This window comes from Loxodonta africana, chromosome 9, assembly GCF_030014295.1.
Source record: "Loxodonta africana isolate mLoxAfr1 chromosome 9, mLoxAfr1.hap2, whole genome shotgun sequence".
Lineage (NCBI taxonomy): Eukaryota > Metazoa > Chordata > Mammalia > Proboscidea > Elephantidae > Loxodonta > Loxodonta africana.
Window position 1 is genome coordinate 118253013 of NC_087350.1, and position 16567 is coordinate 118269579.

Genomic DNA, 16567 nt, shown 5'->3' on the forward strand with positions numbered 1-16567 from the left:
CTCACCCTTGCCCTCCCCATTCCAAATGGCTCTAAAAAATTATTTTAGGCTCACGTGTCTAACTACAAATGGAGGCTTGATTTCTCTGGAGATTTTGAAACTATTTCCAAAGTTCAAATGAGTTGGCTGGTCCTGGAAGAGACGCCTGGTAGGATATGGAGAGGGCGCCCGGGACTGGAGGCCTCGGGGTACCCTGTCGAGATTCTTTCCTTTGGGCTTCGTCTTTGTGCTGTATAGGGGGAATATTGGTCCAGGTGATGCAGATAAGGGCCTTTGTGGATTAAGTCTGTCTTCCTAAAACCAAAAGCAAAGAATATTCTTGAAAAGGAAATTTAAAAATGAATAAAATTCCATCAAAATGTAACTGCATTTAGTCGAACTTTTCTTTAAGGGAAAGACTGAACATCTCAGACTTACAAAAAATAGACTTAAGGAAGGGCATTTTCTTTTTCCAGTTCAGCTTAACATTATTTACTAGTATTTATAACTTGCCAGAATTCTATGTTTCATTACACTGATATTTATTTGTACTGGGGGAAAGTTGGAAAGCACCAGACACACCCCCAACCCATCCATAAATAAATAAATAGGCTGGTAGGTAGACAGGTAGGAAGATGAAAGAGAGGAATGAAAAAGGGAAGAGGGGGAGAGAAAAAGGAAGATAATTTGGCATATTCTTGAGTCTAGCCATTTTACTTCGAAGGATGTATCGTAAGGAAACAACCACGACTATGTGTGCAGGGTCACTATGAGTCGGAATCGATTCAATGGCAACAGGTTTTTTTTTTTTTTTTTAATGTGGATAGCTATAAAAAAGATTACGACAGTTGAAAAATTAGAAACCAACTGTCTTGGCAAGTAAACAATTGCCTCTCAGCTCCAAACCCACCCTTCTACACCCAGCTTTAAGATACGGGGGCTGGCATCCCACACACCCATTTCTGCCTTTCCAGCTGTTCCACGCCCCTCCCCCCACCCGTCCCCAGGTAGGGCTCTGCCACTAGAGGACGCTAGAGGAAGCCTGCAAGGCTGGAGGGGGACAAAGGCACTGGCTTCTCCCAGCTTTGCCTGCTATTCCTGCCAGCCTCACCTCAGAAACCACACTTCCCCTTGGCAGCGGCCAACGGTTCCCCTGTAGTTTGTTTGGTGTATTTCATACTCCCAGAACTGGCCTCCTTGAGTCCCCTCAGACATCAGCGCCAGCCAGCCAGAGACCTCTCCACAGAGATCTGGATCTAGCCCCACACTCCTGAGGCACCCACAGCGGCAGTATCCCCCTTAGAGATCTGAGCCCCAGCCCTGCAGAGTCCCTCTCTGAATTCCCCAGGTACCAGCTCACCCAGGAAGCAGCCCCTCCCTAGAGGTCAGGGCCCATGTCTGTGGGGCCCCTCCAAACGTCTATATTCTTGACAACCCCAACCTTGTCCCTTGGTTTCCACAGCCCTATGGGTGGAAGCTGCCTACCACAGTTACCATCTCTGTCACCTCAGTGTTCCCCTTTGACCTGTCTGCCCTTCAGACCCTGTACAACCACTTTTTTATAGTATATTTTTCCTGTTAAAATAACTGGTGTAGTTTGTTTTCCTGGCTAAGGGATCCATTAAATGCCCCCCAAAAGGACAATAATTGGCCAAACAAATTATGGTACTTCCATACAGTGGAATACTATGAAGTTTTAGAAAATTGCATAAGACCACTTAAGGCCATGAGAAAATATTCATAATATATTAAGTGAAAAAAATGAAGATACAAAATAACCAGTGTAGTATGATGCTAACCTTTTAAAATGAAAGTGTGTGTGGCGGGGGAGAGGGTCATAGAGAAGGATCCCCACCCAGCGCTGTCAAGTTGATTCTGAATATACACTATAAAATGAGGCAAACTCATCTCTAGATGGTAGGAACTAACAGTTAATTTTATTTTGTTCTTTTTGATTATCTGTATTTTCTAACTTTCTAAGATGAATGTGATAGTTTTGTTATAAGAAAAAAAGAATAAAATTTATTATAAAAAATTAACACTTAAATGAATATCCATATTAAAAAAAAATCCATATTAGGAGGTTAAAATAAGATTAAAATGGTCAAAGAGAAAGACAGACAGCCTGAAAAATCTCCATGCACACAGAGACTGGAAAAAACAGAAGATAAATAAGGAGAGACGAAAAAGTCGTTAGTGCCTTTCTTAAAACTATTAATTACGTCCCTGTAATGTGAGTTCTTATGCCCAGTAGAAGGATAGGTTTCCTCAGATCACCAACCCTTTTTCTCATTCAGTACCCTTAACCCACAGCCTACATTTTTAAGGTATTTTCCAGGACCACGGGCATGATTTGGGATGATAAGCATTTTGTTTTCCCTTATTACTTTTATTCTATCTTGTTCCAAAAGTATTTGCGAAACCATACAAAGTACATTCATTCATTCTCCATCTTGTTCTGGAAAGGACTTTAAATGGCTACAAAATGAAGTAAAGTAAAAGAAATCAGGGTGAAGGGAAATGAGGGTTGAACAAGGCAGTGAAATGGAGAGTCTACAGGGATGCCCCAAGACTCTGCGTGGCTGCCAAAGACAAACCACAAACGCAACTCTGAGCTTCAGCGAGAGAAAGAAGGAAACACGATTGTTCATATGATAACAGCAGACGCCTTGGAGCAACACAAAAAGGCTACCTAGCCTACTTGGGTCACACTTGTGACTCTAGCTGCTGTATCACGCTGCTTCACAAACCACACCACGCTGAACACACGGCAAACATACCTGCTCTAATTCACAGCCTGGCTGAGCAAATCATTTGAGCACAGAAAATCAAATCTAGCACAAAGTCTCTAGGTTTCTGCGTGCCCAGGTGCATCCAAACTTGGTAAACTGAGTTTCGGCTGAAATTCCTTTAATTTGTGCATAAAAGTCCTGTCATTTCTATCACGGAATTCTCAATTATACTTACAAGAAATCGGTTTCTATGAAGGCACACACGTTCTCTGATGGCTGTCCTTGTAGAAAACTCTAATTTGGGAGCAATGCCCTAAAAATAAAATGGCATAAAAGATGCAAGTAAGAGTACTAGAAACAGGTCTTTGTCCATCCCATGCTAACCTGAAATCACTCAAGAACTTAACTGCTCTTCTGTTTGATTGGCATAACCCACAGTCATTACACCTAAGAAGAACAGGGAACATTTATGTAGTACACGTAACAGGTACCGGGCCCTGTCCTAAGTACTTTGCATATATTAACTTATCTAGTCCTCACAACTACTTCAGCTGCAGGTCCTAACAGTATCCCCATTTCGTAATGAGTAAACTAGGACACAAAGAGTTCAAGTATTGCCCAACTAGTCATGACAAGAAGTCCTTGGGTGGTACAAATAGTTAACACGGTTGACTGCTGTCTGTCTTAGTCATCTAGTGCTGCTGTGACAGAGATACCACAAGTAGGTGGCTTTAACAAACAGAAATTGATTCTCTTACAGTCTAGGAAGCTAGAAGTCCAAATTCAGGGCACCAGCTCCAGGTAAAGGCTTTCTCTCTCTGTCAGCTCTGGGGACAGTCCTTGTCATCAATCTTCCCCTGGTCTAGGAGCTTCTCAGCGCAGGGACCTGGAGTTGAAGGACACGCTCCATTCCTGATGCTTCTTTCTTGGTGGTATGAGGTCCCTCTCCTTTCTGCTGGATTCTCTCTTTTATATCTCCAAAGAGACTGACTCAAGATACAACCTAATCCCATAGATTGAGTCCTGCCTCATTAATAGAACTGCCTTTAATCCTGCCTTAACATCATTTCTTTTAACATCATAGAGATTAGGATCTACAACACATAGGATAATCAAAACAGATCACAAATAGCAGACAACCACAAAACATTGGGAATCGTGGCCTAGCCAAGCTGATACACATTTTGAGGGGATACAATTCAATCCACGACAGCTGCTAACTGGAAGGTTAGAGGTTACAATTCACCCATAGGCACCTTGGAAGAAAGGCCTGACAATTTACTTCCAAAAAATCAACCACTAAAAACCCTATGGAGCACAGTTCCACCCTGACACCCATGGGTCACCATGAGTCAGAGCTGACTCAGCGACAGCTGGTTTTAGTACTGACAGCTGGTATCTGACCCCAGGCATTCTGGCTCCAGCATCCACGCTGTTAGCTACTCTAAGACATTGGCCCATGGAATTGGATGAGATTACCTAGGGAGAAAGAGGTCCTCCTTGCCTACCTACTTGTTTTGAAAAACTTGCTTTACCTTACATCGAATATTTATGTTAATTAGATTTATTTCCAAACTCTTTGCATTTGTTTGTTTCATTGATGAATATTTCTATATCTGTTTAGTACCATATCATTTAAAATACTGTTGCTTTATAATACATTCTGATGCTAAAGGGCTAGAAGACCATTTTATCACAATAAAAGCTGAGATTATTGTCTGTTTATATTTCCATAGAAATTGCAGGTGCTTTTTGTCAAAATGAGGTTTCTCCCATTCTCACTAACCCTCGACTTTACCAAACATGACATCCTTTTCTAGCAATTCGTCTTCCCTGATGGCATGTCCGAAGTAAGTGAGCTGAGGTCTCAACGTCTTCACTTCTAGGGAACATTCTGGTTGTACTTCGTCTAAGACCAATTTGTTTTTGTAATGACAGAGCTGTACCGTGGATATTCAACATACCCTGAGTTTATCATGTATGTTCAACATACCCTCCATGAGACAGACTGACACAACAGCCGCAACAACAGTTCAGACATACCAACAATGGTGAAGATGGTGCAGGGCTGAATGACGTTTCGTTCTCTTATACACAAGGTCACCACGAGTCAGAGCTGACTCACAGCTAACAACAACATCTTTTAAGCAATTCCTTAAATATAATTTAATTGTAAGAATTAATACTTTGCCTCTAGTGCACAAGGAATAATGGGATCTTTCCAGTATTTTTTAAGCCCTTTCTCTGGTAATTAAGGAGCCCTGGTGGCCCAATGGTTAAGTGCTAGGCTGCTAACCGAAATATCAGAGGTTCAAACCCACCAGCCGCTCCGAGGGAGAAAGACGTGGCAGTCTGCTTCCATAAAGATCACAGCCTTGGAAACCCTGTGGAGCAGTCCTATTCTATCCTACAGAGTCGCTATGAGTCAGAATCAACTTGATGGCAATGGGTTTTTTCTTGTAATTACCTGCATTTATAAAGCCTATAAATACAACTCCTATAGGTTCTTCTTCCTCTTTATGCCTATAGAGTTAAACAGAGATAATACTCGGGGAAATAAAAGAAAGGATGTTTCTCCTTGTCTTGATACTTCGTTGGGTACCAGCCCAGTGTTTGTAGATGGCTTTTATTTAACAGAAAACTCAAGCAAACCGAAGTGAGTACCCCCAGTTTTTTTTTTCCTTTTAGCATCTAAAGAGCAATACCCCAATAACTCCAAATAATACAGGTGAGCATTTTCTGTGTACCCTAGATGTAAGTGACACACAGAGCAGCTCTGAGAAATAAACGGTTTCAGCAACAGTCACCAACACCACAAAGATAACGGAGGGCTTAACGGGACGGTCACGAGGAATCCTGGTTAGCGTCACCTTTGATGAATGTTTGCCGTTTGTGGTGTCAGAATTATTCCTGCATGTTACACGTTCTACGCAGTACTTTCCACAAGGCGGAGATTTAAGAAATTTTTTGTTAAATAATAATAATAATAGCAATTCCTGTGGCAGTAACAGGAAAGTCGAGCTTTAAATGTGCCTTTTAGAATTCACAAAGACCGTCAGATGAAGTCATCCAAGTGACATAAAAGTCAAGACACTGTCAGAGTTGCTGCAGAGATTTAAAAAATCGCGGATAACATCAAAATGAATACTTCGGTTTTGGTTCAGACGTTGCCGTCCAAACAGCTAGACCATCAGCTGAATATCTGCCGTGTCTTTCGGATATCCCTCAGTAACATCAGGTCGTCTATCCGCCTCCCCTCTGTTAAACGGAGACCGTAACGCCTGCCTCGGCTAACTGGAGAATTCGTATGAGGAAAATGAGCGTTCGTGTGTGGAAATGTGAAGGGACAAAATAACTGAGAGATGGCAATGTACTCTGTTTTGCTGTTAGTGTTAATAAAACAGCAGCCAGGACTAAATCGATGGATAATATCAAATCTGTTAGTCTGCATTAAACGGAGGTGAATAAAGCGATCTTTTTATAAACGTTTGATGACATGAAAACCGCAGTGGTTTAGTCCGACGAGACAAGGCTCTCACCTCTCAGGTCAACAGTGGGAATAATCTGGAATCTCGAGCTGAGCACCTACCGGAACAAGGCCGACAGCACCAATGGCTGCTGTCAAGCTGCCTGGGACCCACGGCAATCCCATGTGTGTCAGAGCAGAACTGTGCTCCCGGGATCTTCGATGCCTGATTTTTTGGAAGTAGATCACCAGGCCTTTCTTCAGAGGCACCTCTGGGTGGACCTGAACCTCCAACCTTTTAGTTAGCAGCTGACGGTGTTAATCACTTGCACCACCCAGGGACTCAGTTAAACAGGGCTACTACTAAACAGAAAAATGAGGGTACTAAACAAGAAGAAGGGATTGCCCAAGATCAAGCCTTAACAGGAAAAATGTCCAGGTCCCAAGAATTTCTCTCCCAACAGAAGCCCAGTTGGGCACAGCTCACTTACTGGAAAGCCTACAGCCGTCCTCATGAGCACCTCCCGACACGTGCCCGGGTGTGAGGGTCTCAGCTTGGGCTCCGGGAAAAGAAAATCCCTTGTGTTTTCTTCATAGTAGGCCAACTTTTCCCACACTAGGAAGGAGAAAAGGTAGGTGTTACAAAAGATCAGGAAGGTGGTGCAGAGACAGCATGCAGGTAAAAACAGACACTCAGCATCCAGCACCTATCCTTCCGGTGAAGAACGGCTTCTCCGTTTTCTCTCCCGGAAATGGTTTAAATGCTTGTCCGAGATGTAACAGAGAAAAAAGATTATCTAAAGCGCTGCTCCACGAAACACAATGAAGGAGAAAATCTGTCTGTCCAATCATTCATCCATCCATCTATCCATTCTTTCCTTCAGCAAATATTTACTAAGGACACACCTTGGGCCAGTCCCTGGGGGTCGCACAGGATCAAGGCAGACCTATCGCTGCCTACGCAATGGTTAGACTGGTGTGAAATGTTCACTGTACTCAGGGATGGTGGTGCCTGAACGGCCCAGAGAACAGCTTGAGTTGTGGTTCCTAGGAGGGGTGGCACCAACCCCACAGAACATTCTAGAAATTTGTGGGGACATTTCGTGGGCAGGAGCCAGAGACATGAAGTGCCCTACACTGCTCAAGACATCCCGTACACTGAGCAATTTGCCCCCTCCTGCACGCACCATTCTAAAGCCCTGCCAGACATTGCTGTAAGCTAAAAACCCATTTATAATTACCTGAGCCCAGAACCAAACTCCATTTTCACACAAAAACAAAGGACTTTTTTACCTGGTTTTAAAATACACTGGGTTTTCCAGGAATGCAGGTACCACATACATCAAGGGACAACTGTACTTCGTTGTGTTTAGATCTTTACCAAGAGCAGCTTTGCATTTTAAAAATCATGTCACATCTAAATACTTCATTATGTCTTCGGGTAACTGTGCTCAACACTTACATATTGACATACATATGGCTTTATTATAAATCATTCTCTTTTTATTTTCTTCTATTACAGGTGGAATATTGAGTTGATTTTTTGTGGAGATTTGTAAAAGTTGACTATATTCACTAGGAATGTTATTTCAGTACAGAAAAAGGGATGTTACGAGATACTATACAAAGAAGACCTCGGGTCTAATAGGATTGAGAACCACTGAGCTAAAGGACACAGCAGCTGTCATCAGGCCCAATCCCATCTGCGTAGCAGGTGCTACAGAAGTGGTCTGGAAAAGAGTGGCCCCTGTACAGAACACTGTCCAAAAGTAAGTAGCCAATGAGGTATTTTTACTGTTCGGTGATAGCCATTTTATTTGTGAGGAGAATTCTAATGAGGGTATATTTTTGGTACATAAGTTGGAGAAAATAATTGACCTTACATCAAGTAATACGATGAATTAAATTTTTCTCTGACTTATTCCACCTAATAGTAATGTTTGGGTTCAAATGAGGAAAGAATCAAAGAGTCATCATTTCATTTTTGGTCATAATATCCCTTCTTCCCACTCTTCGCCTCCAGACACACTCCAGCCCCAATGGACTGAATTATCTTTCCCTCCATAAGCTGTCCTCTGTCTGTCAGTTTGTCATACTGTGGTAGCTTACACGTTGCTACGATGCTGGAAACTATGCCACCGGTATTTCAAATACCAGCAGGGTCACCCACAGTGGACAGGTTTCAGTAGAGCTTCCAGACTACAACAGACTAGGAAGAAAGGCCTGGCAATCCACTTCTCAAAATTAGCCCATTAAAACTCTATTGATCACAGCAGAATATTGTTCATTATAGTGCTGAAGGATGAGTTGGAAGGCACTCAAAATACACAGCAGCCACAACAATGGACTCAAACACACCAAAGATCAAGAAGATGACACGGGACCAGGCAATGTCTTGTTCTGTTGTACGTGGGGTCACCACGAGTCGGAGCCGACTCGATAGCAACTAACAACAACAACAACCATAAGCTCTACATTCGCAGCTTACACCATTCCTTCCAAAATGCCCTTTCTTCCTTCTCATCCTGTTGAGATCCTATTCATCCTTCAAGTTTCACATCGAGTGTTTTACAGTATTTTCAACACAGCAGGTCGAAAACAGAACTCTCGGTATTTTCCCAAAAGCAGATCTCCATAGTCTTCCCATCAGAAGAGCCAACAGCACCATCGAGCCAGTTGCTCAAGCCCAGAACCTAGAATTCGTCCTTGATTTCGCTCTTTCTCTCACTTCTTACATCAACCCATGAGTAAATACTACTGACCCTATCTCCAAGATAAATCTAAAACCTGCCCCCTTCTCATCATCTGTACAGCTACCATCCTGGTCACGCGGTGTCTCTCATCCCCCTATGTGTGTCCCTGTGATTATTCCCCTTTTTATAACTCAGAAGTGATGAGGTTTAGGACTCACCCTACTCTGGTACAACCTCATTAACAAAACAAACAAAAGACCCTATTTCCAAATGGATCGCATCCACAGGTCAAAGGGCCAGGACTTCAATACATATTTTGTGGGGCACAATTCTAATCCACAACACCTGCTTAAAACTTTCTGGTAGGATTCCCATCATTTCAGAATAAAATCCAAGCATCTTACCCTAGCCTTCAAAACTATATGATCAGGCATTTAACCACCTGTCTTATTTCATTTTTTTACCTCTCTCCCCATTGACCCCTCCGTGCCACCCCTCTACTGTCCTTCTCCCTGTAATGCGTCCTCCCCAGACCCCTGCAGGGATGCCCCTCCTACTAAGTGACAAGCCTTGGTTTAAATGTCATTCCACCAGAAAGGTGACATTTCAACCTCAAGGAGCAGCCTTTCACTACCCCTCCCTTTCACATGACCTTGCTTTACTCTCTCAACATAAGTTATCACTAACTAATACTTCTGTTCACGTGTTTGTGATCTGCTTCCATCAATACTCCATAAAAGCAGGGACGGTGTCCTGTTCATTACTATACCTCTGCCTGGGCTGTCCCTGAAAGGTGTGGACCCAGGGCAGTTCGACCAGTGCAGAACCCAGCCAGGACCATCACACCTGGAGAGAGACCACACTGCCAGCATCTTTCATAGGCCTCTTGGGCTATCATCAGAGACAGGAGCCACTAAGGCTGGATGAACCCCCAAAGCTACTGCTGTGAGATAATCTTTAAACTTTAAACCTTGAACTAAAACTGTTCCCTGAAGTCTTCTTTGAATCAAAACATAGCTTATCCTAATTAGTAAAGTACATCTACTTTGAGCACTGTGTTCTTTTAAAGAATTATCTGTGTGAGATCAAATTGACAACGGCCAACTCAAAGGTTGGATGGGAAGCTTAGGGGCCAGTGAGTTGAAGACAATGGTGGTGGAATAATTTGGAGAAGGAGAGCAAGAATGGTAGCACAACTCAAAGGATGTAATCAACGTCACTGAATTGTACTTGTTGAAATGTGCACCTTTGGCTGTGTACACTTTCACTAAAACTCTAAAAAATTAATAAAATAAAAATAAAAGGCCAATGAACCAGAATCAAACTCATCTACTGTCTTCAGAATCATAGGAACAAAAATGGACTGAAACAGAGTTGGAGAAATAAAGGGCTGAGAAGCATCTCAGTACAGTCTCTCTGGTCTAGGTCATTTTCTGGAGATCTAAAACTGACACCCAGCACGAAAGTGTCAGCACTCCAAGGGGCCATTGCAGCGACAGCCTAGGTTATAAATAATTAATAAACACACGCTCAGGCTGAGCACATTTCATAGGCCAAGGGAAGTGTCAGCAAGAGCCTGGTGTTCCTAAAGGTTCGGGACCCCAACAGTGACACCATCAGTGGTATTGCTGAACAACTCCCCCCGCGACCACCAAGGAAACAAATAAGACTTCAAGAGAAATAAGAATTTTAATAACAGTACTGATTAGAGAAATATATACAACATTTATAGAGTTTGTCGGAATCGGCAACGTGCTTCTAGGTACAGGATCTTGTGTGATTTCTTCTTTTAAAGATAAGGAAACTGCGGCTCTGAACCCTTAAGACACTTGCCTGATGGCACACAGCTAGTGAGGGTTACAGTAGGAATTCCACCCAGATCACCTGAGACTAGAGGTCTTTCCTTGCTGGTTAATGCCTGGAAAGCATTACCATCAAAGTATAAAAGGGTGTCTGCTAAAATAACATTTTGCAGTCGGACTGAATATACATATGATTTACCCCAAAGTGAAGACAAGTATTTGATAGGTTAATACGAAGAAAGCATCAAGTTCACTGTCCAACAGGATTACACTGCCCCCCTGTGTCCAGTTGCTTTTTCCTACTTTTGTAGAGTGAAGAACCAGAGGGGTCTGTTGTGGGTTGAATTTCGTCCCCCCAAAAGACATGTTGAAGTCCTAACCCTCTGGTACCTGTGAATGTGGCCTTATTTGGAAATAGGGTCTTTGGAGATGTTCTCAGTTAAATTAACACGAAATCATACTGGAGTAGGGTGGGCCCTAATCCAATATGGCTAGTATCCTTATAAGAACTGGAGGAAAATCATAGAGACAGAGAGAAGGCAGCCATGTGAAGGCAGAGACAGAGATGGGAGCGATGCTTCCACAAGCCAAGGAGTGCCTGGGGTAACCAAAACCTGTGAGAGGCAGAGACTGATCCTCCCCTCGAGCCTTCAGAGAGAGCATGGCCTGCTGACACCTTGACTTTGGACTTTCAGCCTCCAGAGCTGTGAGAGTGATTTAATGTTGTTTTAAGCCACCGACTTTGTGGCCATTTGTTACAGCAGCCTTAGGAAACTAATACGGAGTCTTTATTTCTTCTAAGCAGAATTGTTGGACCTCTCATTCTTTAGGAGGAACGCCATACGCAAATCTGAGGTATCTGCACTGTTAGCTCAATGGTCATAATGTGTCTTTTCACTATAGTAAGTGTGTTTGAAAGTACTGTGTAAAAAATATCAAAACAATAATGACCTACAGAAAAAAATGAAAAGGTAACCATTCAAGTGATGAAGAATTCATCCCTAAGAACCCAAATGTCGTCCATTCCAAACCCAAAAACCAAACCCATTGCCATTGAGTCAATTCCAACTCATAGCGACCCTACAGGACAGAGTAGAACTGCCCCACAGAGTTTCCAAGGAGCGCATGGTGGGTTTGAATTGCTGACATTTGGTTAGCACTGTAGCACTTAACCACTGTGCCACCAGGGTTTCTGTGGCCCATTAAAAAAAAAAAATTTTTTTTTCTTTTTTCTGGGACCCTCCCAAAAAACCAAAACCAAACCAATTGCTATCAAGTCGATTCCAACTCATAGTGACCCTATAGGACAGAGCAGAACTGCCCCATAGGGCTTCCAGGGAGCAGCTGGTGGATACGAACTGCTCACCTTTTGGTTAGCAGCCGTAGCTCTTAACCACTGCACTACCAGAGCACCAGTCAGACCCCATGGTGCAGTCCATATGAGACTTTTTACTTAATTAGCTAGTAATGAGGACTCACTGCCACCACTGCATGCCTGGTGTCACCAGCTTCATACCAAGAGGACTGGGGCCGTGTAGGCCGTGTGCCAAGTGCACCCTCAATAAGTATATGTTGAATAAATTAATGGGTCAGTCTGCAATGCATCTGAAGCTGAGCAAAATTAATTGAGCAATTCAAATCTGATTCCATGAAAACTACAGTCTGAAATGGAAGGATTACAGACAAAAGAAAACAAGGTTGAACAAAACCCCCATCTGCATCTGATTAACTTTAGAGTTGTACCAGTATTCACATACCCCGCTTCAATATTCTCCAGTCATCACTGTTTTCAAACGACTATTCTTGCAGATTCTCACATATGAATTTCTGGTCATGTGAAAAACATATGGTAGCCCAAGATATACAGTGAAACCTCTGAGAGTCAGAACTCAACGGGACTGCCTTGTTTTTCTGGGTCTCATAAATTTTCCATGTTTGAGAGGGTGCATTCAGACCATTTTTCTATTACTCATTTTAGTGGAAAATATTTGAGTTTTCCTTCACTGACAGGTTTCCGTCTTAGACATGTTCTGACTTTCACAGGTTTTACTATATACCTTATACTTACGCAAATAACATGTGCCTTCTATGTTTGTTTGCCAACCACTTCCAAGGTATTTTCATAAGCACTGCTATGTCAATTTTTTTACATGTTACTATGAAAAAAATTTGTATAGTGTGCTTACCTCGAGTGGGGGGGTAGGGAGCAGTGTGCAGACAATGGGAAAGGCACGTGTTATCTGCATAAAATAGGGTATGTCCACCATCTATCTGTTTATTGTACTGTGGTGGTTTACAGGTTATTAGGATGCTGGAAGCTGTGCCATCAGTATTTCAAATACCAGCAGAGTCACTCCTGGTGGAAAAGTTTCAGTGGAGCTTCCAGATTAAGGCACACTAGGAATAAAGGCCTGGTGACCTACTTTTGAAAATGAGCCAATGAAAACTCTATGAATCACAGAAGAATACTGTCCAGTATATTGCTACAGGATGAGCCCCCTAGGTTGGAAGACACTCAGAACACACAGTGGCTACAACAACAGACTTGAGCACACCAATGATCTTTGTTCCATCGCACATGGGGTTACCATGAGTTGAAGCCAACTCTTTAGCAACAAACAATATCATATAAATATATATACATACAGACATACATAAGAAGACAGCAAGAGGTCATTAAAAAGACAGGAAAGAAAGAGACTATGAAACTTGCTCTTGAACACAGAGTAGCTAAATCAAATGGAAGAAATTATAAAGTAAAAGAGCTGAACAGAAGATTTCAAAGGGCGGCTCGAGAAGACAAAGTGAGGTATGACAATGACACGTGCAAAGACCTGGAAATGGGAAACCAAAAGGGAAGAACACGCTCAGCATTTCTCAAGCTGTAAGAAATGAAGAAAAAATTCAAGCCTCGAGTTGCCACACTGAAGGATTCTACAGGGAAAATACTCAACAAGGCAGGAAGCATCCAAAGAAGAGGGAAGGAATATATAGTCACTGGACCAAAAAGAAGTGGTCGATGTTCAACTATTTCAGGAGGCAGCATATGGTCAGGAGCCAATGGCACTGAAGGAAGAGGCCCAGGCTGTACTGAAGGCATTGGTGAAAAACAAGGCTCCAGGAATTGACGGAATACCCACTGAGATATTTCAACAAATGGATGCAGCACTGGAAGTGCTCACTCGTCTATGCCAAGAAATTTTGAAGACAGCTACCTGGTCAACCAACTGAACGAGATCTATATTTATCCCTATTCCAGAGAAAGGTGATCCAACAGAATCCAGAAATTATCAAATAATAACATCACTATCACACACAAGTAAAATTTTGCCAAAGACCATTCAAAAGCTGCTGCGGCAGTACATCAACAAGGAGCTGCCAGGAATTCAAGCCAGATTCAGAAGAGGATGTGGAACCAGGGATATCATTACGAATATCAGATGGATTCTGGCTGAAAGCAGAGAATACCAGAAAAACGTGTACCTGTGTTTTATTGAATACATAACAAATTATGGATAACATTGCCAAGAATGAGAATTTCAGAACACTTAATTGTTTTCATGAGGAACCTGCACGTAGATCAAGAGGCAATCATTTTAACAGAACGAGGGGATACTGCATGGTTTAAAGTCAGGGAAGGAGCGAATCAAGGGTTTATCCTTTCACCATATTTATTCAATCTGTATGCTGAACAAATAATTCGAGAAGCTGGACTATATTAATAAGAGCAGGGCATCAGGACTGGAGGAAGACTCATTTAACAACCGGCATTATGCAGATGACACAATCTTGCTTGCTGAAAGTGAAGAGGACTTGAAGCACTTACTGATGAAGATCAAAGACTATAGCCTTCAGTATGGATTGCACCTCAACATAAAGAAAACAAAAATTCTCACAACTGGACCAATAAGCAACATCATGATAAACAAAGAAAATATTGAAGTTGTCAAGGATTTCATTTTACTTGGATCCACAATCAACAGCCATGGAAGCAGCAGTCAAGAAATCAAAAGACACATTGCTTTGGGTAAATCTGCTGCAAAAGACCTCTTTAAAGTGTTGAAGAGCAAAGATGTCACCTTGAAGACTAAGGTGCGCCTGACCTAAGCCACGGTGTTTTCAACTGCCCCATATGCATGCGAAAGTTGGATGATGAATAAGGAAGACCAAAAAAGAAGCAATACTTTTGAGTTACAGTGCTAGCAAAGAATATTGAATATACCATGGATTGCCAAAAGAACAAACAATTCTGTCTTGAAAGAGGTACAGTCTGAATGCTCCTTTGAAGCAAGGATGGTGAGACTATGTCTCATATACTTTGGACATGTTGTCAGGAGGGATCAGTCCCTAGAGAAGGACATCATACTTGGTAAAGTAGCGGGTCAGCAAAAATGAGGAAGACCCTCAAGGAGATGAATTGACACAGTGGCTGCAACAATGGGCTCAAGCATAACAATGATTGTGAGGATGGCACAGGACTAGGCAGTGTTTTGTTCTGTTGTACACAGGATCGCTACGGGTCAGAACTGACTCGATGGCACCTAACAAGAACAACAACAACGTACATACATATACATTCTCAAGGTACTTAAATATATTTTAAAAAGTCTAAAAAGATACACAAAAGTTGTTACCAGTGATGGTCTGTGGGGGATTGTTGATGAATTCAGCCTATGACTTTTTATTCTGTATACTTTTGTGTTAGGTGAAATTTTTACAGTGAACTCTGTTCTAGAACCTGAGAGGATGAGCTAGGGTTTTAGAATATTTAGATATTGGGTAATTTGAAATAGGGACAAAATGAACATGCTTCCATTTTATAAGCAGACTAAAATATAACTTGCTGGTTAGCAATGATATATGTTTGAACATAAAATTAGGTCAAATGGGGAGAAAAAAAAACTTATGGAAAAACTCAATGTCCTGATTTTAGCTTGTCACTTTCAGGCTGAAAAACATTCAGTGTGATTTTCTGGAAAACAGGTAGGAGGCGTCTCTGGCCTCTCTGTTCTGCCTAAGAAAGTCACAGCATATCCAAGACAGCATATCCTTATATCCACGGAGCTGGGATTCTTGTCTGTTTTCAGGGGCTACCTCTGCCAAAGAACGAAGGGGCAGAAGAAAGAACTACACAATAGATGGATCCTGATAGCATGGCCAAAAAATGTTGAACAGAACTTAAATTCTTAAAAAGTCCAGACTTACTGGACTGGTTGATATAAGAGGCAAGACTACTGTCCGGAGATATCCTTTAAACCTTGAGCCAAAACTATCCCCTAGGGTCGCCTTTTAGTTCAATAACAGATCGGCTCACAAAATAAAGAATATCACCCGTGCGTACTGTGCTCCTTTAAAAAATCATCTATATGAGACCAAATGGTCAACAATTACTCTTAGGCAAAAAATGGGAAGATAAGGGGAAACTAGATTACTGGAAACGGAACAACCAGAATGGAATTAATGAGAATGTTGACCTGGTGTAAAAAAAATGTAACCAATGTCACTAAATAATTTGTGTAGAAACTGTTAAATGGGAACCAATAATTTGCTGCATAAACTTTCCTTGAAAACACAGTGAAATATTATTAAAAAATAAAAAAGAAAGAAAGAACTACAGACTCTGGGTCCACTCTGCTCCACTGGGGCCCTTGACCTGCTTCACAGCTAACCGCAGCAGGAAGGGGCTATGAACCTCATAAACAGCCTCCACATTTTTTGCAACAGCCAAACAAAAGGTGGGAACAACCTAAATGTCCATCGACAGACAACACGATAACAAAGAGAAGAGAAGAAAGGAAATGTTTTTGAGTTTCAGATTTATTCATTCTATCATTTTTCTCTTGCATGAAAATGACTCTGTCCTTTTTCTCCTCACGTGAAAACAACTCTAAAGAA

The 16567-nt window shown here is 42.0% G+C and overlaps 1 protein-coding gene across 1 annotated transcript in view; it reads right to left on the bottom strand.

The window, feature by feature from the left end:
• The window catches only part of SPATA6L (spermatogenesis associated 6 like), a 55142-nt gene that overhangs the window by 18799 nt on the left and 19776 nt on the right, over positions 1 to 16567 (bottom strand). Inside the window, exons 5-7 of the mRNA XM_023539426.2 lie at positions 6669 to 6793; positions 2947 to 3024; positions 55 to 294 (exon numbers count right to left, since the gene is read on the bottom strand). Coding sequence (XP_023395194.2) covers positions 55 to 294; positions 2947 to 3024; positions 6669 to 6793 — 443 coding nt within the window. The remainder of the gene's footprint in view (positions 1 to 54; positions 295 to 2946; positions 3025 to 6668; positions 6794 to 16567) is intronic.